Here is a 23,163-nt window from a genome sequence, read left to right on the forward strand (position 1 = left end):
TATATATATATATATATATATATATATATATATATATATATATATATATATATATATATTGAATGATTATGATAGAGAACCTTTCAATTGCAAGCTTATATACTGTACACTATTGAGCAACATAAGCTTTCACATATACACATTTAGGCACTCGGCACAAAGGGCAGTAAAAGATGCACATTGCTGGTGCGCAAGAGTTTTAGTTGTTTTATAACCAAACACCGTGGGTGTGGTATTTTTGGCATTACTCATAACTTTTCCCTTATTTTAAAAGCTGTATTCTCTGCTGTAGTGCCCTGACAATTTGATCATGAACGGGAACTGTCTGGAGCATTTTTGCCTCAAAACCTTCTCTCACTTCTTCTCTCAAGAGGACACCTTGATTCCTTGGTGTGAGATGTGCAGACTGGCCATGAGCAAATATGTGTCAACTTAGATCTTAATAACTTGAGAGGAGGACTGAGTTATTTAAAAAACTTTGGAGGAGATTATGCATTCGGTAAACATGTTAACAGAAGCTGACAGCACCCTGAATGGGGGGGGGGGGAATGATCCACCAGCCTGTTACTGTCATCTTTAGAGCATTAGGACACCTACACAATCTCTACTCTGTGCATCATACTGACAGTTCTTTGTTGACTGACACTCATTTATATTAAAAACATGTTTTGATTATGAAGCATTTTGGATCTTGTGCAGGATGTATATTAAAGTCTGGCCAACAGTTCATCCATGAAAAGTGTTGCTAATCATTTGAACAAGATCCAAATGTGTATATTCTGTAACATATAGAATAACAACACATATACACTAAAAACAGAAGAATAAGCTTAATTTTTTTAGCATTGTTTTTAATGCTCTATACTATTTCCAAATATTTCAATTTAAAACTCCAAATGGTAACGGCCCAAGATCCATTGTAAGAACTATGCTTTACATAGATTACAGTTTTACAGTCTGCAATACAAAGCCAGCTGCTGCAGATACAAAAATGAACAGCTGTGCATTATAGCTCAACATCAAACTATGACACTCTGCATCATAAGAAGATTGTTCACCAGGAAGTATATCCTACACAAGTACACAAATATCAATTGGTTAGTTTTAGATGCGATATCTGCTGTAGTTGTCACACTTTTAAGGTGTTCTGAGCAAGCAGGTGGCACAAGTTGAAATCCCATACTCTCTGACAGCAGAAACTCACTGCTGCTTAATTATTACCGACACACCTTCTGCTCCTACTCTCCTCCCAAGTTCTGGGCAATTCAAAGCCTCCATATTTTCATTGACAACACAGCTGATAAACTTAAGGCTAAAGAATCAACTGGTGCAAGTGACAGTTGTGTGGAAAAGGACCACATCCTTGACATCAGGAGGGTCTGTGACACACTCTCTCACTAACCTGTTTTAGAATCTGTGCGGCCATGTGGTGACTGCAGTCAAAGATTATCCGAAACTCCCGGCTTCTCTTCATTTCTTTGAGAAGTGGTCTCGTATCCTGTGTGTCAAGAGGAAGCTGACGGATCTTTAGCCTAATGTTGTACCTGGATGGGGCCATTATCAGCTCCTGTAGTCTTATAAGACCTGAAGAAGAGAAACGGCACAAATAGAAGACATGGCCAACAGTGTCACACAGAAAATGCAGTCCCCTTTTTCCTTTCCTAAGTTCATTGTTTTTAGCGCTGTGCTTTGCAAATGTGCACTGTTTGTGAGAATACAGTAACATTATATAATAGTACAATAGTCTTTTCACCTGTGCTGTCATCGTAGACGACAGTGGCTGTTTTCCATTTGAGAAACTGCACCAGGTCCAGGATAGCATAGCTTAGTGAAGAATAATCTGGGTATAAATTGGCATAAAAGCTGTCCCTGTTGTCCATGGGATGATGTTTCCACCGCACCTGGATGTGTGGCACTTCCAACGCATTGCAGATGGACTGCACAGCATTTGAAGATGAACTATGTGACGGCCCAAATATTGCAACCACACCTAAAGATAGCTGGTCACAAGCTAGAGAAGGGCAAGAGAAGAGAGTGTAAAGTGCGTAACCTCTTCAGGCACCATCAGTTTAGTGAGGATTCCCAAATACGTTTTTTCCCGTAAATACGAAATGATTTGAAATGTGAGCAAAAAACAGTCATGATTATTTAAGAAATACAGATATATTTTGTTGACTGACCAGATGCTTCTCAACACTGTAATCACAATCCTTGAATAAACACAGAACAAGCCACTCACCTTTTCTTGACGCCTCAAAACTGTCGTAGATATTAATCCTCTGTATGTCATATGTTAATGTTGTGTTTGGCAACAAAGTCCTGTTTCTGTTAATGTTATTGACAGCAAATTTAAAGGCAAGCTCCTCAGCACTAACAAGTGAAACAGGTCCATCTGTTTGTTCGAAAATCCCACCTGAAAAACAAAAGAGAAAGAAATGTAAGGCCCATGACAATTAGTCTCAAACATAATCAGCAGCAAAAATGAGAATCAAAGACACAATTCTTGGTAGGGCTAAATGGAGAAAAATATTCAGAGGCATTTGCACTTAGGACTAGCAGCAAGGGGAGCAGCACACATAACACAAGGTATTAAATTTGCTCAGCAAACGTGGAGCAACCCTCTCCATTTTCAGCTGAAAAACCAATATCAGCTTTGAAGTCTAAAGCCATAATTTTAAGGGGTGTGTGTGTGTGTGTGTGTGTGTGTGTGTGTGTGTGTGTGTGTGTGTGTGTGTGTGTGTGTGTGTGTGTGTGTGTGTGTGTGTGTGTGTGTGTGTGTGAGTGTGTGTGTGTGTGTGTGTGTGTGTGTGTTTTTGTTCCATCAGGGCAGCAGGATATCTCAGGTTCTTGTCTCTCCATTAAGATGTCCTTTTATTTCACCAGAATACCACATTGGTGGAGCAGATAACTATACTTGGGCACTCTTCTTTTACATAAAATTCAAACGAAAGTATTTTTCCATTTTTTAGATGGGGTTGACCACTTCTCAAAACTTACAAAACATGTCTATGTGCACATCAAAGTATGTATCACTTAGGATGGTAGTGTGTATTAGACCATCTGTGCCGCACTACTTTCTGCAGTGCAGAGGAGAAAAACTTTGTTTTAATAGTTTGCCAGATTACTTGTTTTTTTATGACATATTAGGTCTACAGGCCAGACAAAGCTTAAACAACCAAAATAAAGTATTTTAAATTCAATTTAGTTCACTTAAAGGGTAACACCACAGATATAATATACACTAGTTTATTTGTTATAGAGAGTACTACTCAACGTGTGACAACAGTATAATGTCTTCTGTAGCTCCAAAAGGAGCTTTCGAAATGATGATGTCACATCGTGGCCTCTGTTGCTTCCGTTTTGTCTATTTTGATCTGTTATGCAGTCTCGTCATGAGATGGAAGTGCAATGCTTACTGAATTGTCTTTATGGAGGAAACCCAGCCAAAAAAGTTGCATGGTCTGAATAGGCGTGTGATGAACACTAATCCATTTACACTAACCCATGTATGCAGGTTTTATATGAAATCTAGTTCGACACCCTACCAAGCCAGTGCATATCCCTGCATAAGTGTGCATGTCCATCCATATCTTCATAAACTTTATTCAACATGTAATCTCCCTTGATTATGTTACATTGCAACGTAGTGTGTTGCTCAAACAATCTAACACATCCAGTTATTTTTGTTTTATTTTTCAGACAGAGTATTCAAAAGTCAGAGTATTTTCTTTGGCAGTATTCCACTGTCATGTCCAACATTACATTTACTTTCAAATGTAAGACAACAAAGTCCCTCTGTGGCTGAGCTGCCGCCTTTAAGAAGACAGTTTTGACAGCTTCTTAAAAGATGCCTGTAGGACCATCAGCTTATGGAGAGACTTCTCCACCTACACTCTCATCATATTATCCATTTCAATAACAAAGCAAAATGTCTCTGCCATCTTCCATCAATTCTGAAAATAAGTTCACTGACATTAAAAGTTACAAATGTCTGTACTTAAGTTGAACTTGTATGGCCATCATTTGAGTTTTAGAGACAACCTTTTGAAACCTGTTTTCTCCGCATTTAGATCACATTTCTAAACACCGAATCACAGTAGTAGATATCTTTAAAGTTCTTTCTGCTGCCTGTTTATAATGACTTTGGGTCAAATCTCTCTAGCCTTTAGATATCCAAATTACAATGACATAAAAAAGGAGAAAAGCAGCTCATCCTCACATTTAAATTGCCCATATTATGCATTTTTTCCGATTTTTCCAATGTTTTTGTGTGTTATATAGTTTTTAGTGTATGTAATAGATGTATAAAGAACAAAAAAACACATTTCACTCCAAATGGAGCTTTCTCTTCCACAGACAGCACTTTTTCTCAACTGCCTGAAAACGGCTTGTCCACATTCCTGTTTGAAATTCCTCAAATAATGATGTAATTGATTGAGAAAGCCAGCCTAGGTTTTCATATTTGCTGCCCATAGGTGCTACCTGAGCAAGCACAGCCTGCCCAGTGGCTTGTTTGAATTTGGTTGACCAATCACAACAGAGTGGGCCAACTGACCAATCAGAGCAGACTGGGCTTTTCAGGAAGGCGGGCCAAGAGCTTAGACAGTGTGTTTCAGGTGGAGGCACTGCAGCAATGGGCAGTATGAGAAACATGATACGTTTTTTAAACATCAAACATGTAAACCTATTCTAGTAGACCCCAAGAGTACAAATATGACGCTGAAAAGGAGCATAATAGGGGCTCTTTAAGACACTGGACCCATGGCAATGTTTGACATTTTTTGTTTGATATTTGACACAAATTTACCAATAATCATTAGTTTTCAGACCATCGACTAATCAATTAATCTACTAATGATTTCAGCAATTGCTTTATTTTGTTGGAAGATATGAGCTTTTAGTACATTTCACTGAATTAATAATATTGATGTTCTTGCCATAAGTTTGATGAACTGATGAAATAGTTCTTAAAATAATCTTTAATCTTTTTTTAAATTAGGTACACTTTTCCAAACGTTTACCAGATTCATATGCATTCAAATATAATACAAGGCACAGAATTTAATTAGGCCTAATGGGATTTAAAGACCACAAAGTGATTTATTTTAGTGTTATTTGTGTTTAGGATTTTGCACCCCTTTGGCCCGTCAACCCGGTATTATTTCACTAATCCTAGAGAATACCAGGTTGCAGAGAGCTGAGCTTGGAAATAGCACCTGTGACCTGCTGATGCCCCTGAACAGACCCCCAGTGCCTGAATCACTGCCTCACATATCTCTGCTGCTTTAGGCAGAGTGGTAATTCTGGAAGCCAGGCTCATCTTGCTATTTATGACTCAAAGCCTCCCTGGATTGCGAGGGGACGTGATGCATAAACCGCCCAGTGGAATCCGTCACATTAAAATAAATGAATCTTTCCATTTCATGGGGAAATCTCATTAGAGTACATTAAGTAATTGCTGGAGTATATAGTAATTTGACTGTTAAGAGGATAAAATGTGCATTGCTCAGAAGCACTTTAACAAATTTAATAAACAGGGAGAAACCTGCTCCTTGGGAGGAAAATCCTGCAGATAATTTGCTTTGCCCTTTTCAGAATACTACCATAAGCACAATAGCCTTAAGGCCTTAATGTACAAGAGCTCCCGCAACTCCATCCAATAAGGGATAAGCAGTTCTTTTTAGCATCGCACAAAATGTACTCTAATGATGTAGAGATGGGAATATTATGGAACATGTTTACAAGTTCCCATTTAAACAACTACACTGAATGTTCGTTATTGCAGTGGGCGTGTGCAAATGAGATGCATGCATTTCATTTCATTTCATTTGTTCTTGTGAATCTCAGTCAAAAGGCTTCAAATTAGCATGTCTCCAATAGACAAGGACACAAAGGCCTTTAATTGGCCTCTAAGGTCCTACCACAATATATAAATCAGCCACTAATTGCAGCTGTTTCCTTAATTTGTCCTTTGAGGACTTTGTGGATCAGCTGCATTCAAACGCCACAGACTGATGTATGTGAAGAGAGGAGGATCTAAATTCAACTTTTAAACTGCAGAAAGGGAAACCAGACCATTCAAACTTAACAGAAATATTAACAGACATAAGGGCAACTAGTAGTGGTAGTGTGACACATGAAAGTGTTATGCTACAATATTGTGTAAAATTATGCAACATAAAGCAAATAATACTGGCCAGACTACCCTTGATTACTCCAGTTATTAATCAGAGTTACTATATCAAGTAATTTCCCGTTTTCTCACTTAATCTGTACTGCTGTTTTTTACCGCATGGCCGCAATGCTTCTGTAACAAGAAACCAAGCCTAAAATAACAAGAGACAGACTTCTGTAGCTGATAAACCTCATCCGAGTGGCATTATCATGGCAGCAACATTTGCATTATAAAGTATTGTACCAGATGTTGAGCTTCAGATTTGCAGATTTATTCACATAAAGTGAAGGCATCAAGAAAGTACATAGCCAGCATATACACAGTAAGGTCAGTTAATTTGGCAACTACATGCTAACAGCTTACTGTATGTATTAAAGTGTTAAATATTGATATTGGAACACAATATTTTCATCACACATATTCGCTGGGCTGGGCTGCATATTCAGAAAGATAAACAAAAATAAAAAAAAAAATAGCAAAACTTCAAAATGCAGATTACAAGTGCATAAAGTGTTATTATTTAGGCTAATAAATTATACATTAATAAAACATTTGGCCTTGATGTAGGCTAAATGAAAGCCTTTGGTAATCTGTGGTGTGCATGAAAATGAGGATGAATTTTATTCTTAAACAGAAGCTGTGAGTGCAGAGGGGTCTGCAAAGCCTTAAGGAACTGACAGAGACAGGCTGTGTCGAGTCAAAATCATAGGTTTCACATTCAGCTGTACATGCCCTTGTAAAAATCCATGTTGTAGCATGAAAGCCCCACATGTTATGTTTCAGCAAACAACGTGGGCAAGTGCACAAGCATAAACCCACCCTCTGCTGTTGTAGTGGCAGACTGCCTGCAAGCCAGCTTAGGTTGGAATCATCTGGCTACCACAGAAAATACTTATTTTTAACACCCACTGCATTTACTGACTTGAGACTTTAAAGAGAGTGATCAGAGCACAGTCTGCCAAAACAAAGCAACATTAAAATAGAATGATGTCGGGTTGTTTTTTTTTTTTAGAAGGGGGGATTTGTCTTTTATAAAATAATGAGTTGAATCAATACAGTTGAGAGGTAACATTATATGAATACATTCAACATGTTTCTGCTATATTACACTTACTGATAGTACTAATTTCTGATGAAATTTGTCTACCTAGAAAAGAGATGGGTTTCGGGTTTTTTAATTGTATTGGCTTAAATCCATGGTTGCTTTTTTACAAAATTTCTTATTTTTGCTGGCTGAAGTACACTGACAGTGTCTAATTTAACCTGATCTCAACGCTGCTTTGTGATAAAATGGAGTCTGGTATGTTGTTTTCCCAACTATAATTATTCATTCATTCAATTGTTTGGGCTTACATCCAAGATCAGAGAAGTCATATTTTTTTGCAATGTAATGTAAACATTGGTGCTTATGAGAATATGTTTGTCCCTGTCCTTAAAACAATCACACAACACAACCCAAAGATTGTCAGATTTACATCCATTGTCTCAAGGAAACAGGGAATTTCGATTTTCAGCTAGCAAGTTATTTTTGTCTTTTCCAAGATGTGTGTTATAAATACAGTACCCACGATGTAATACCAAGTCAAGGTCATTTTTGGTATCTGCGCTTTCCACTACTGAGTTAAAAACTGTGATACTATTGCCCTTGTTCAACATGAAATCTGTGCAGAGGAGAGGCAAGATCAATGGCCTTTCTGTTATTTTCTGCCAAGCAACAACCTGACCTTACTTGCAGTTACAACCAGCTTCACAAAAACATTGCATATGATTTTATTTTTTTGTTGAACTCAACACCAAATAACATATATTACATTAAAGGTCCCATATTGTAAAAATTGAGATTTCCATGTCTTTTTTTATTATAAAGCAGGTAGTTGTTATATAAATACTGTCAAAGTATCAACACACTGAATCCACAGAGAAATGCACAGAGCCCATGTTCAGAAACTGTGCCGCTACAATGCGGTTAGTCATTCAACGGCTGAAATGAAGGTGCAGAGATGCCTAGAGCGCAGATGTGAAAGACTTGGAAAAGCTGACCAATCAGAGCTGACTGGGCTTTTCAGGTGGGGGGCTTAAAGAGACAAGCGCTAAAATCTAGTGTTTTATATGGAGGCTGAATACAGGTTTATTCGGAGAGACAGTATTATTTAAGCATCTAAAGATGTTCTAGTAGAAACCCAAAATACATGTATGAACCAAGCAAATCAAAATTAATAAATAGATAAGTATTTCTACTGTATATAAAACAATATAAATCCATAACCTCTGGACATAGCTCATAATAGATGGGCATATACTAAAGATATAGGTAGATAGGAAGTATGGAGTACATATACATATTTTATTTGTATTGCCCTCCATTGCATGATACATTATGCTTGTTTAAACAAACTCCTTGCTACCAGACAAACCAATGCCCAAACAATGAAACTAGCTCATTATGCTCTTGGATACATATGTGCTCGCCCACTGCATCTTTGCAGTGTTGCTCTTTTGTACTTTCTTTTCACTGGTGGGATTCCCAATCTCCCTGTGAATAGCATCCTGTCTCCCTGGATGTGCAACAGCACTCAGTTACACAATGATGGCAGCTAACAATGACCAACACAAAGCACACACACAAACCACCATGAACGTTTGGAAATGCGGCCAATTTCGGGAAGAATATGTTTCCTCATAATTATGGATAACAACACAACACTTGGGACTAACTGTTATACAATACTGAGACCAGCGGTTGAGTTAGCCAATACTACATTTTGTACCACACAAAGAAAGAAAAGCAGGCCAGGAATCTGTTGCATTTACTCAATGATAAGTATCATCAAAAGAAATTAAAGGTGCTGGTTAATTAATGGTGTCTGGCAGCATGTTGGCTCATTAGTTAGCAAAGTAACCTCACAGCAAAAGGGTTCTGGGTTTGATCTTAGCTGTGGTTCTTGTTCACTTGCGTTTCCCCCCACTGCTCTGCTTTCCCCCCGCAGTTCCAACACATGCAGGTCAGGTGAATCTAAGACTCTACAATTGCCTGTAGGTGTTTCGAGGGAATGTGTTTGTCAGTGTGTTAGCCCTGCAGCGAATCAGTGACCTGTTCAGGGTCACCCTGTAACCCTTATTGAGAATAAGGAGGCATAAATGGATAATTGCTTGAGTTAATAGCCTGCTATATGATCTATAAATAATTCATTAGTTTATTTGGAAATCTAACACCTTTATAGAGTTGCAAATTGGGAGGTTTCACTGATTTTTCATATTCTGTATTCCTATTTAAAAAGGAATATTTTCAGTATTACTCAACATAGAAACACGTTACTCTCCTGGATAATGTAAGCAGTTTTAATTATTCCAACTTTGTTTTTGAAAAATCATGTTTTGTCCCTCATTTTGGCATGTTGGACGGCTCAAAGTATAGAGCCTCGGCCTCCATAGCCTGTCAGAGGTGCGAATCAGAGCGGTAGCAGCACAGCCACGTAACATTGTCAATGGGAAAATATATGTACTGTACGTGTATGTTGATGTGGTATAGAATAGTGACAGACAACCAGAACATAAAGTGGTCCTGTGCTACGCTAATGCTATTGGCTACATCTTCCATCAAGCAAGTTGTATTTATTGGCTTAATCAAAGTGTTAACTGTTTGATCATCAAGGTCTCTACTGTTGATATTGTTGAAACTAAAAGTGCGATAGTGACTGAAGGGTATGTGCAACAATTACAAGTGTAAAGTCTGATGAATGAATTTTAATTACCGTGTTGTAAGTGTCATTTGTGTGCGTGTGCGTGTGCATGTGTGCTGGGCTATTTAGTTTAAGCCAACAGCAACATTTACAAATATAAGTTTTGTTTAAAATTTAAAATATCTAAAAGCTATCACTTTGATATGTTTTTAGCCTTAGTCTTACCAGTACTATGTGTATAGACACAAGATCAAAAGATGTTAAAACCAAAAGGAGAATATTCTTGTTGTAAATTAATGGTTTTTTTTCTGAAGAGCTGTTTGGTTAAACATTCTTCTTATGTGCATGATTATGTTACATATGTAAGCTAAGGAGTGTTAAAGCTTAAACGACTACAGGGCTCATGTAAAGGTTGGCAACTGCTGTTAAATGTTTGTGTTCACTGATAATGCATGAGAATGAACATGCATAGAAAAATAAAGTCTGCATTTAAGTTTAATGGCAACATCATTCTAGCCATAACAATTCTAGCTAACAACAACATTATACTAAACTCTTATTAATGCATGTTTAATCCCTTTAAAAACAATTATATCAATCTCTAAACATATAGTAAGACCTGCGCTTGCATAGGAATTTGTGTTCTCGAGCATAGTAATTTTGCTTTAATAGTGACATATTCAAATATCTCTGAGCAGAGGGAAAATACTGTAAAAATACTGCTAGATGTTGTTTACAACATTAAATATTAATAGCACATGTATACTTGATAGTCTTTTCTAATCATGTACAGTATATTAATTGTCTTTCATAATTTCTAAATGGTGATAATCAGTTTCCATCAGTTTCATTTTCATTAACTTGTTAACTAATATCAGTTAAGTGTTTTTGGATTTAATGAAAGTGTAACCATTTACTGATATCTGGCAGATACAGTTAATATGATATAGTGACTGGTTATTTCAAGTGATACCAGTCTCATTTAATTTATATAAGATCATATTTGATATGGCTAATAGTCTAATCAAACAAGAACAGGAATATCAAATAAGCCCTGACAAATGACCCTCTATATTAGCAACTTTAACCATGCAGTCAGTAAGGAGTTGGGTTAGGGTTACTTTCCTTATTCGTAACATTGACATTGAATGCATCACCGGGGTATTCTGCACCAGAGTTCTGGCACACAAAAAAATGCAGTTTAACTGTATATAGCAACGTCATCAAAAGAGGTTGAGGAGTTTCTTTTACAGCTCTTCAGGAAGAAATTTAAATGATGAGAAGTTAACATTCTTACTTCACCTATACTAACAGTATTTGACTAAGTTTGTAGACATTTTAGTATAAACACATTAAACTGTTGTCTTTATTTAATTTTTTATAGAGTGGCACATGAAGGATTGTGCTCTATGTGATAAACATACTTCCTGTTGTGATTTTCAACACCAACTTTTACAAAACTGCAGACATAAAAGTGTCTTACAACAGATTATTATTGACGTTATTAGTGTAAAGACCATTGCACTACAACAGATATAACCATCGTTATCTATTTGAAATCTCGAGCAATAAACATGAGGTAAAATATGTCCGTAGATGTATCACCTTGGAGAATAAAGCCCTTTATATATTTATTCATAGTGCAACGCATTTGCAGCAGGTTCTTACACACACACACACACACACACACACACACACACACACACACACACTATTTCTTCTTGAAGCATACTGTAGATAAAGCTTGCCTCAGTGACTTGTCTCACACACACACTGTCTCTCTGCAAAGCCGACTTGAATTAGAGCTTCCATTTGTCATTCAGACTGATCCATGCAGACTTCATTGTTGTGCTTAATGATGTATTTAGCAGACTACCAATAACATGGCAAATAATTGTTTGCTCAAATACTCTGTCTCATACCAATCCATTATGTATAATGAGTTTTTATATTTCCTATGTTGACAGGCTGTGCATATGCAGTAGTTAATGTGTGTTTTGTTATATGTCTTTAACTTATTTCTTCTAACCACTAAAGGCATTAGTGAACACTCTAATACTCTAATACATTCTGTAATACTAGTGTATTACAGAATCCAAAGCAAAGAGTTCTTATTGTCAAACAATCTCATATCGGTAGTTGGTAGCAGCAGGAACGTCTAGTGTATAAGGGATAGATGATGCAGGTTCAAGCCCCTTTAATGTCAAGTGTTTGTCAGACAAAAGTGTCCTTGAGCCCCGCAGATTACTCTAAATCTTCACCATATTAAAACTATTATATGATAATGACAGAACTGCACATCAAAGAAAGAAATATGATTAGAAAACTCTTCTTATTCTTAATTCCCCAAATCTTTTCTTCAAAATGTGAAATCAAGTCAATGACAATGTTTTAAGTGTCACAGCATTTAGACAAATGTGTCGTGTGTAGGCTACAGCTTTACCGGATCATAATATATTATCATATAAATTGAATTTGGGCTTCTGTTTTTGTCCATAACGAGAAAGGCTGTTTTAATTATGTTATTTCACTGTCCACATTCAATCTCCATCCTGCTCCATCACAGCTGAGAGGCATTCTTATTTATTTGATATGATTAGTAGTACTCATGCAGCCCTATAATGTTGTGATATCTCCTCTGTCAGAGGACTGTCAGGTAACAACACATTTGTAAAATCTAATTTTATGCTCAAGTGGTTCTGCTTCTGCAATTTATCGCAGCTATCGCTCACCCTCTCTCCTTTTCACTCTTGCTCGCTTTCCTTTACTCCTTTCTCCCTCTCCAGTCTCCACCCTCTCTCCCCAGCTTAGTGAGGTGTTTTGATCTCATTATCATTCCCAAACATTCACACCGGATAATCTGTCAGGGCGGGAGCCTGTGCTCTGCACCGTACAGGGCACCCTGGTCATGATTAGGGGTGTTGGGCGTGCTTGCAATGAAAATCCTTTTTTTTTTCTTTCTTTAAACCAAACTAGATGTAATGGGTATGTCTTTTTTCCTGCATGCTATAAAGAATTGGCTGAGTCAATTAGATCCTTGAGTAAAGAGTAACTGCCTCAAACTGTATGAGGACAATTGTGGGACACCCCAGTGAGGACAGAGAATTGATTAGCAAAACCGAGCAGCGGGAATCGGGTGCCCTTTTACAAACCACAAATCCCTTTCCAGAAACACTGCACAATGCACAGTGAACCTCCATTAGACAATCCCGTTCCACATTGCACGATACAAAAACAGCCACCTCCCCTGTCTGTAGCCTATTGTTATCACAGAGGTAAAACCCTCCCTATGCCAAATCCTCACCTCACCGCCAGTTAAATCAAAGGCTCTGCCAGGAAAACGGGGAGCAAGACAATGGTAACTAATGCCAGGTGGATGGGGGCTCTGAGCTGTGCCAAGCTACCTGTGTCCATCACCATCCCCACCCCATCTATCTTCTCACTCGCTGCCACCTTTCTTTGTCCACATATGGTGGGAGAAAATGTGCAGACCTGCAGCCTTGGCGTTTTGTCATAGTGGGACACAAAGGTGGCCAACAGCAGGAAAAAAAGCTCCACACTGTGCATGAACAAGAGCTTTGGAAGGTGCACCTTCAAATATGTGTGTGTTTGTTTAGGAAGTGGACATACATAAAGATAAATACAAGGTCCAGTTAAATATTGTATCCTTGGGAACATTTGTCAATAAGCAATTTGATCATGACCCCAAACAAGCTTACTCACCAGCTATGCTTTGGCTTCCTCCTCTTTCTGTGGTTTAAAAATACATTATGTATACTGTACTCTGCTGTGTAAAAATGCCTCTAAACCTATAGAAAACAAAACTAAATGTACATTTTGTTTTGTGATATATTTATTAACTTTATTTAAGTTTATTAACCCATTCCCAACTTGGATATATAATATAATTACAAGTCTTGTCTGGCTAATTAAAATAATGTTAACCTCACTGCAATATTATTATGTCTAGAAGATACTCCTTCACGCATCCTCGCTGTGAAGCATCCCACTTATTCTGCCGTTGGCCATGTATACCCTCTCTCGCTATCTCAGCATGCCATTATACTGTCAGCAGCATTCATCCATGTGTGAAAATTGCAGAGATCCTCATTCCTGTAAGAAAAAAATGGAATTGACCTTGTAATAGTTTACTTTTAAATTATAATTCAACACTAAAGCATGTAGTGCAGAAACCTGCTGGTTTTTACTGTATTTGCTGAAACTTTCAAGCACTCTGCACTTGTGGTCACAATGGAAGTGGTGTCACATTAGTGTTTTTCATCATCTATGAAAAAAAAATGTCAGTCAAATAAACCATTTATGCATGACATACCTTAATTTGTACAACTACAATAAGAAAACAATATAACATGATGTATGGGTTAACATTTTTAACCCATACACTCAAACAACAAAGTAACAACCATTAAGTAGAACCTCAACAAACTATAGTCTTTGACAGCTAAGTATTGTTTGTACGATTGGTTTTAAAATATAAGATGTCACCCATAAACACATGGTTATGTTCCTTTTCCCAGTCGGACCCCAAGTGGGCTCTATCTGCCTGGCAAGCAAAACACAGTGATTTTGTCTGAGCATCTCAGCTGCTACTTCAGTGGAATGAAGGCTGTGTTCATACAGACAACAGCACGGTATGGAAAAAAAAATAATGCATTCTTCATTTCAATGAGACACAGCAGGTGTGCCACCACAGAGGGCTTTGGCAAGATAAAAAGAAAAACATGCTTACAGTAGTAGTATTGACAAATCACATTTGAGCGGGCTTTGGTTGCATGCAGGTGAATAATCTGTGTGGAGAGCAAAAGAGGCGGAACGCATCAGCTGAAATAATAATAATTATTATTATTGAGTGACGACGATTTAGCTTATTATTAGATTTTTTTTTTTTTTTTTTTAAGTTTCTCTGCATTCATGCAGTCTAATTATAGAGATTAGCCAAAATGGCGTCTGGACCTTCAACAATTATCGATTAGGGCTGTAACCAATGACCGGTGCGTGGAAGAGCAAGTCTTGGTGCCGATATGTTACCTGGATACTAGGGGTGGTACAGTTCATGAAAAAACATCCGAACCGCTTGGTCCGCTTGTCTCGGTTCGGAGCGTGTGTGTGCCGCACAGTTTGATGCATGCGCAATGTAGCCTCGTGCCCGTCAGGAGCTCGTATGTGACCTCAGACAGTGTGTTTCCTGCTCAGTGGAAAAAACGGAGATGAGATGTATACAGGAGGACCTGACAGCTACGCTCGTTATTGTAAGTGCAATGATAAGTCCAATAAGTACTTTATCAAACCGTATGATTGTGTGTCCCAGCCCAGGCCCGGATAGGAAATTAACTAACAATGTAAACTGTTTTTATGTTTAACATATTCTGACTTATTCAAAAGACGGAGCTTTAAGAGTTCCTCTCTTTTTCTTTTAAAGGATACATTTTTGTAAGAGCTACACTGAAGTTGGCAGTTTGATAAATGCAAGTTATTTCAATAGATATTCTGTAATATTTCAATTTTCATGTACTAAAAAGGCACATAAGTTCCTGTAGATGGCAATACACATTCTCCTTTTTTTTTCCAAATAAATGAAAAGCATGTTGAAATCATCAATGTCTTCCCTCTTGCTGTATCAAAATCTCACCTAGTTTCCTCAGAGATGGTCCCAATAATGTGCTGAAAGTCAAGTCAAATTCAGTTTGTGCATGATTACATGATATAACTATATAATTATTTAATACTGTATCCTACATTGTGGATAATTAAGCTATATATCATATGCTGAAGTATATTTCTGGAGTGTTAAAGATTAAAAGAAAAAATAACAAGAACCGTACAGAACCGAAAACCGTGACCCTAAAACCGTGATATGAACCGAACCGTGGGTTTTGTGAACCGTACCATCCCTACTGGATAGCCACTGGCTACACCGGAAACCCAGAAATATTAGCAGTTGCTGCCAGAGGTTAAATTGTTGAAGACTGATGGCCAATGGGTTCCGAGATTGGGTCAAATGTGTCTCCGGTGTAAGTGATAGAAAGGATGAAATATATATGTATAATTTGTCTGACTCTCCAATAGGTGGCATTACTAGCAAGGTAGCCAAGTTATGTCAGGGCACATGCACCTGTGCATTAATCCCCATTAATGCAGCGTGAGCCTCAGCTTCAATTTAGAGAGAGAAGCAATGCCTCTGCCTCAACATGTCTACTAATGACAACGATAGTGTGTAATCTTCAGAAATAATACACTCTGCATTGGTTAACAAAATGGGCTGCCAAAGTCTACTGTGGGACTACTTTACCAACAGAGCTGATGCTGATGGCGAACCCACGGACATAACAAAGCCTGTTTTCAAAAGGTGCTATAAAACAGTGTCGTGCAATGGAGGAAACACGTCAAACCTAGCCAAGCACCTCAGTGACAGACACCAAGACTTCTCCAAGGAGTACAAAACATGACAGGTTAGCAAATAAGCTAGCTGGCTATTCACCTGGATGGTGATGAGCTGCTAAATTATAAGAGATATGTAACGTATCAGAAGCGTAGCGTATCAATGTCAGGCCTACCCTGTATTGTAAATTGCATGACAAGCATTTTAGAAAATGTGAGTATCAAAAACGACAAAAGTACTTCATTGTTGGCATTATTGGACAAGTATTCCATAATAATCTTTCAGCATATTGTTTTCAAGTGGTCTGAGAGAAAACCAGACTTCTACATCTCCTCTTCTTGACTCTGTTTTCAGGCTTGTAGATATTCTAGCCACAACGGGAGACTCTGGCCACTCACAGGTCACATTGTCCATGCAACAGAGAGGGGAGAGGGAGAGCTACAGGAAGAGGTCTCACTTTACTTCAAATCCTGCCGTTTATTTACATTCTACCCACTGCAACTTTGAGCTATAGTTATTTGGGATTCTCACTTTGATGATTTTTAAAATGAATAATAGCATAGGGCTAAATGCTACATGTCACTTCTAAACTGCAGTGGCCAGACGTCCCGGTTTGACCGGGACAGTCCCAAGTCCCGACGCTAAAATGTCCCGGGTTACACCACGAGCGGCGTGAGCCGATTTTGCCGGGGCGTCAGCCCCAAATAGTAGCGCCGAATGTAACTTTGTCCAGTTTATTTTTCAGAGGCAAATAGAACGGGCAGCTACGTGCGGGGTCCGACCATGCTGTATTTGTTGCTATCACCTAGCAACCGTATTTACGCGAGCAAAGCTGTGAAAGGTGAAGTTTTCAGAGGAATAATAGCCAAATGTTAATATATTGATGTCATTAACACAAAGTTTAGGAGCTCAATACTAATGATTTAGTTTGAAGTTCCTGTGACGTGACGTTTCAAGTCTATGGGTCAGACTCAAACACACGGAGCTCTGAAGCAGACCTGTGCGTCGCTTAGTGTCCACTCTCGCTGTAAAATGCAGGGCAGCTTCAGGTTTATAGCTGAGCGGTTTATATACCGCTCAGCTGTCGACATGCTGCGGCAGATGTGTCCCTTTTGTGCTCCGTGTATTTCTGCAGCAGTAGTTTCGGTTTTCCACCTCCGATGTATAGCAGCGTACAGCCACTTCCCTAGCTAAACTATTTGTCTCATTCAGAGACCCAAATGGGGCTCTGTGCCTGTCAGAAGGTCTGAGATCTACCATATCAGCAGAGCAATCACGTAATGCACAGCAGTGCAGGTATAGATTATTTTCTGAAACATAGTGACTTTATTCTTGTAATAGCCTATTAGAACTTTATTTTTCTCAAAAAAACTTTACTTTTCTCAAAATATATCACTTCTCCAAATCACAGAGAACACAGATATATTGTATTTTGTATATGTTTTGGATATGAGCAGAAAATATGAGCAGAAATCTTGCTCAAACACATCTGAAATATTACAGTCCAGGGGTTTATTAATAAATTAAATACAAATGCATGTATCATTGAGGTGAATAATTGTCATATGCACATTTAAGGAGGTTACTTCCCCAACAAAAGACGCAAAACAGGAGGGAAGAGTAAATGATGCCTAGGCTACATGTGTGCTGACTCAGATATAATTAGAAAAGTTGATCCAAAGGAGAATATATAGTTGAAAGCAATACAGAATGCCTGAGAGCCTTACTTCAATATATCCCATTATGTTTTTATATTTGGATTGTAATCTATGTTTCTCTTTATATAAAGATATTTGCAGCATACATTGATTCAGAAAAAGGTAGTAATACGTGCATACAAATTCACCTGAATGCAGGAAATGAAGTTTTTAATGCTCAACATTTTCAATAAATCATTTGAATTATTTTGGTGTTATTGGAATAAATAACACTTCAAAAAATCTTTTTTAGAAAAAGTCTCAACATAAATCTCACACTAAACTGAAAAAGGCTGTTGCTGCAATTTTGTTAATTTTACAGGAAAAAACACTGTTATTATTAGATGAGGAGCCTAGGATCAAAAATAATGAAGTTACTGTCTGTGTCTATGTCTGACCTGGGCTGGCACATGTTCACGTTAAAAAGCGTGTGCGTGCACGAGCACTACGGTCACGCGCAGTGTCCCAGTTTTAGTTCCAGGAAATCTGGTCACCCTATCCATAGTGTCAGACAGAATGGCCAGTAAAAAAGGCACACTCCCAATGTAAATTTAGCGAACATCACATTGCCCATTGTGAACACAATGCCCCTGGCTAAAACAGAAAATACAATTGGGTTGCTAGAGTAACGTTTATGTGGAAATGGCATTGTGGTAAGATCAAGGTTTGCCGTTTCGTAACTATTCATAAAATAATACATTAGCATTTTGCAGGACAGGTCTATAATACATAATATATTAGCAATTTGCCCTGATATGTATGAAATCAAAATTAAATATAGGATTTCATTGTAAATGCATTTTGTACACTTTGTGGGTCTCATGGTTTTGCAACAGCATACTGTATGTGCATTGGGTGCTTTTGTTTTAATTGCAGAGTTAAAGTGAAACCAACAAGCATTCAATCACAAGTCAGCCTACCATTACCACCACCCTTCACTCAACCCAAAATTACCCCAAAGATGGGAAGGATAAAGATACAGAGTGTGCCCACGCTCCATTCACTCCAATGAGAGATGTGGCTATTATTTTCTTTACTATTAAAACTGAGTTAAATATCAGACCTTACCTTACAAGTCCAAGGTGTTCATTTTACATACATATAGTACATTTTGACACTAAATCTAAGTTTTTCTGACTTGTAGATCCAGCTAAAAATAGGTTTCTTTGAGACTTGTTCAGCAATCACACTTTGTCACAAGGTTGTTAATAAACAGTGAATTTGAACATGCTTGGCCCTTGTGGACATTCTGTTTGTCATCTATTAGGTCGAGAATCGAAACAGTAGCGTTTCAATTTCAACTATTGTTTCGGTATTGTGTATCATGATACTTAACTTGGTATTGGTATCAAAGTCAACATTTTGGTATTATGACAACTCTAACTACCAGATATTACTTTTTATTCTCACAATTCTCATACTGCCTTCAGAAGTTTGATATATTTTTGTTTTTGTATGTCATTCAAAGAAGTTGGTACAAGAAAGGCCAATACTGACAGTTTGAAGTTACCAAAATAATGAGCAGAACAATTAAAATACGTTTTTTTCATTACTTTCATTACTATATGCTACTGTTTATGTTAAAATCAATATAATAAGAGGATTTTCAGTGAAACAGCAGCACTGAAGGCCGAGTGTAATAGCGTTTAGCCTCAAGGCTTCACCATCGTTTTATGTTCATATTATTTGTAATATTGTCACGCGGGGGCTCCAGGGCTGTATTTTCATTAGTTGCACTTTGGAGGGGCCTTTTAATTTTACTGTCACAAACCTGTTGCACACCAATTGACTCAAAGGTTAAAGCACCACAGTTGGATGCATAGTCTCTAAAGTGGAATGTTAGATACTACTCTGGGTCACAAAAAAAAATTGTGCGGTGTAATTGAAATTGATTTTACAACTTAAGGTGCAATTAATATCAAGGCCTGTGTTTATCCCTGCAAGCTGCTTCAAAGTCTAAAGTCTAAGTACTAAAAGGGAAAGGCCTTGTTTAATTTGGGCAACTTTATCACCATGCAGTTTTGACAGCCAATTAGTTGCTTTAATGCTTAACATAATTGAAACAAGAGTTTGAGTTTAGTAACATATAAAACTCTTTGACAGTGCTATTATCGTCCCCCACCAACAGAAATTAGTGTCTTTTGCCAGGGGCATAATGAAAACAGGACATAAGTATCTTTTTATGATCTCTTGTCTTACTTCCGTAAAAGGCAGTAAACATCTCAGGCTTTTATTTCATTTTCAACTGCAATACAGAAAAATACACAGAGCTTGAATTTAACCCAAATAATGGCAAAGAGGCAGACATTTCAATATTTGAAATAAACTTGATTAATGTCAAATGTCAAAAACACAGCTCAAATATGTTTCATAGAGACAAATAAGGGCCTTGAGCTGAGAGGTTCACAAGGGTCTGAGGACAAGAGTCACCCTGTTTTTCAAAGTCATTGCAGGCGCTGCTAAATATAAATCTGCCCCACTTATTATTGGACGGACCACACATGCAAAGTTAATGTAGACAAATGAGGGGGAGGTGCAGGTCAGATCATTTGGGACACCTCTGGCTAGTTTCTGGGACAGGAGGCACTCAAATGGAAATTCACTGTGTCTGTGAGAGCGTTCACATCCTCTGCTACAAGACCAATCTTAACACATCTGAATTGAAGCCCTGGGCGCTCATTTCTATCCACATTCTTCTATTTTTCTGGTGCTATGAGGAGGGAGATTGTTCCCCTCAGGGCACGTAGAAGGGGCCATGTACTCATGAGGATTAGCAGAGAGCAGGGAGCAATGAATGTGAGGGACCAGTGAACCGAGGGACATTAACTGATACCATCTGAACGAAATTGGACATTTATAGAATCTAAATTTAAGTTACTACAGGTAGACTTTTTTCATTTTAAGACACTGCAGTAAAATATATTATATTTAAAAGTCCAAGACTGCAAAAAAAAAACTATCCTTAATGATCAGCTTCAAAGCACATTCCCTCATGACTGTATGTAAATGCTTGACTGCACTGATATGATTGACAGCCTACATGAAGCCTTTCTTGTTAAACACACTATCCACGACCAGCCATGTACAGTAGTTTCATGAAACAGACGAGGCAAGATAGATCTATATTTGACTCACACAGGTGCACAAGGACTATTTTTTCTTTTTATGGTCTCCATTTCAAAACCCACTTGTTAAATACACTTATCAATCAACTGCTTCCAGACATGGCACCAGATGTCCTGGGGATGATAAGACAAAACAAATGTTTAAGATTGTTTGAGAAAGCTGTTGCGTACACCTCGTCTGAATGAGAGACATTTATGCTTAGTGTGGAGAACAAAATGTGCAGAGCTTATATTTTAGTTCTTTTTCAAACATGGCTTGACTATTGTAGGTTTATAATAAAACCTGTTTTATCACAGAGCACAAGCATTATTCCTAAGCACTTTGCACCGTCTTTTCAAAGCCGATTAGAGCACAGAAAAGGAGGCCAGCTCATCCTTGCAAAGGCAGGATATTTACATTCCAGTGCCACGTGCAGTGAATTTTAATTTGGCTGCTACGATTTAACACGCCGGCTTCCTAGTTTCACACATGAATGCTTAATGGTCTTCGTTAACATCCTGAGGGACTTTCCTCATTACCTGATCTGGTCAACTCTGACAGGTGCAACGAGTCTCATCACTGATCTTTGTTCATGGTGCCAAGTTCCCTCGCACTATCGATCGCAGTGAAATCGAAATCAACGAAACACATGTGAGTCAAAAAGCCAAAGCACAATAAGAAACATCAGTCAATGGCATAAGGGAATAATTCTAATAAGATCATTGCCCTTGACAAAAATATACGGCCTAAAGTTAAATGTCTAAATTATCCTGTATTGCCTCTCTGAGTATCTTTGGACACAGACCAAAAACACCATTAGGCCATTTTGAACAAACCCATTAAGTATCTGTTTCATTACACAGGCACTGGTAAAGTCTTAGGGCAATGCTGTGTTTTTTAGGATTTTTGTCATTTGTTTTCCTCTTTTAAATACTCTACACCAAAAATGTTTTGATTGTCAGCGCAATGTGCCCTTGAAAATGAAATGCTGCAATACATTGTTTATAGTCTTCTAGCATTCTATGTGTTTGCAGTATCTCTACTTCATGGAAACGCCCTCAGAGGACATAAATCTAAATATTTGACTAAAACATCACATATAAAATTCCAGCCTGAAGATCTAGAATTGAAGTTCATCTTCACAAAAAATAATTCAAAAAATTCTCAAAATCTCAACCTTGTGTGACATACAGTATTTAAAGAATCTCAAAATGAGCAGTTTAATCTTTTAATAAGCTTTGTGTTGGATAATCTGTATGACAATCTGTATAAAAACATAAACTGTACTCCTGATTTTTCTCATATCAATCCTCATCAAACTAAACTTATAATATAAGATGTTATAATATTTGATTTGGAAAAAAAAGTTATTATTTTAAGGTGACTTGAGGAAAGACTTATAAAGGCATTCTGCAGCAGTGCTGTCTTTTTGCCAACATCTTCTGGCCAACACAACAACTTGTTTTCTCACATCACTTCCTCCACACAAGTTCGCCCTCCGAGTGATGGTCACACATGCTGCACCGCATAAATTGTCTTCACTGTTCGCTTTAAACCCTGACATGGACATGGCATCCAGCTAAAGCAGCTCTGTGTGGAGTACTGACAATCAGCCAACACTTTGTTGTTGAAAGAACACATAACACGTGTGCACCTTGTGAATCGCCTATAAAACAGGCAGTGCATCATGTCTGGTCACTCACCTGAAAAACACAGTGGAAATAGTGACCTGTCTGGAATAACGATTTACAATCAGACTTCAGGAAAGTTTTGAGACTAGAAACTGTTTGTGGAATATATTCCTCACCACTTGGTTCCTGCCTAAAAGGAAGTTTTTCCCCGCCACTGTTGCACCAAATGCTTGCTCGTGGGAAATTGTTGGCTCTTTGTAAATTATAGAGTGTGGTCTAGACCTACTCTATAGTAGTAGTCTGTAGTCTCTATCTGTAGAGTGTCTTGAGATAACTCTTTTGATTTAGATTTGATACTATAAATACAATTGAATTGAATTAAAATATACTAAATAAATAAAACTACTTTGAGATATACATAATGGTATTGTTTATAGGGCATTCAAATGTTTGGTACATAATTGAAATTGTCACT

The 23,163-nt window shown here is 37.8% G+C and overlaps 1 protein-coding gene across 1 annotated transcript in view; it reads right to left on the reverse strand.

The window, feature by feature from the left end:
- grik3 (glutamate ionotropic receptor kainate type subunit 3) overlaps positions 1-23,163 on the reverse strand; it is a 109,664-nt gene that overhangs the window by 45,608 nt on the left and 40,893 nt on the right. The window contains exons 2-4 of the mRNA XM_078252430.1: positions 2,240-2,413; positions 1,754-2,011; positions 1,403-1,584 (exon numbers count right to left, since the gene is read on the reverse strand). Of these exons, the coding sequence (XP_078108556.1) occupies positions 1,403-1,584; positions 1,754-2,011; positions 2,240-2,413 (614 nt within the window). The remainder of the gene's footprint in view (positions 1-1,402; positions 1,585-1,753; positions 2,012-2,239; positions 2,414-23,163) is intronic.

Source organism: Sander vitreus, chromosome 6 (assembly GCF_031162955.1).
Source record: "Sander vitreus isolate 19-12246 chromosome 6, sanVit1, whole genome shotgun sequence".
Taxonomy (NCBI): Eukaryota; Metazoa; Chordata; class Actinopteri; order Perciformes; family Percidae; genus Sander; species Sander vitreus.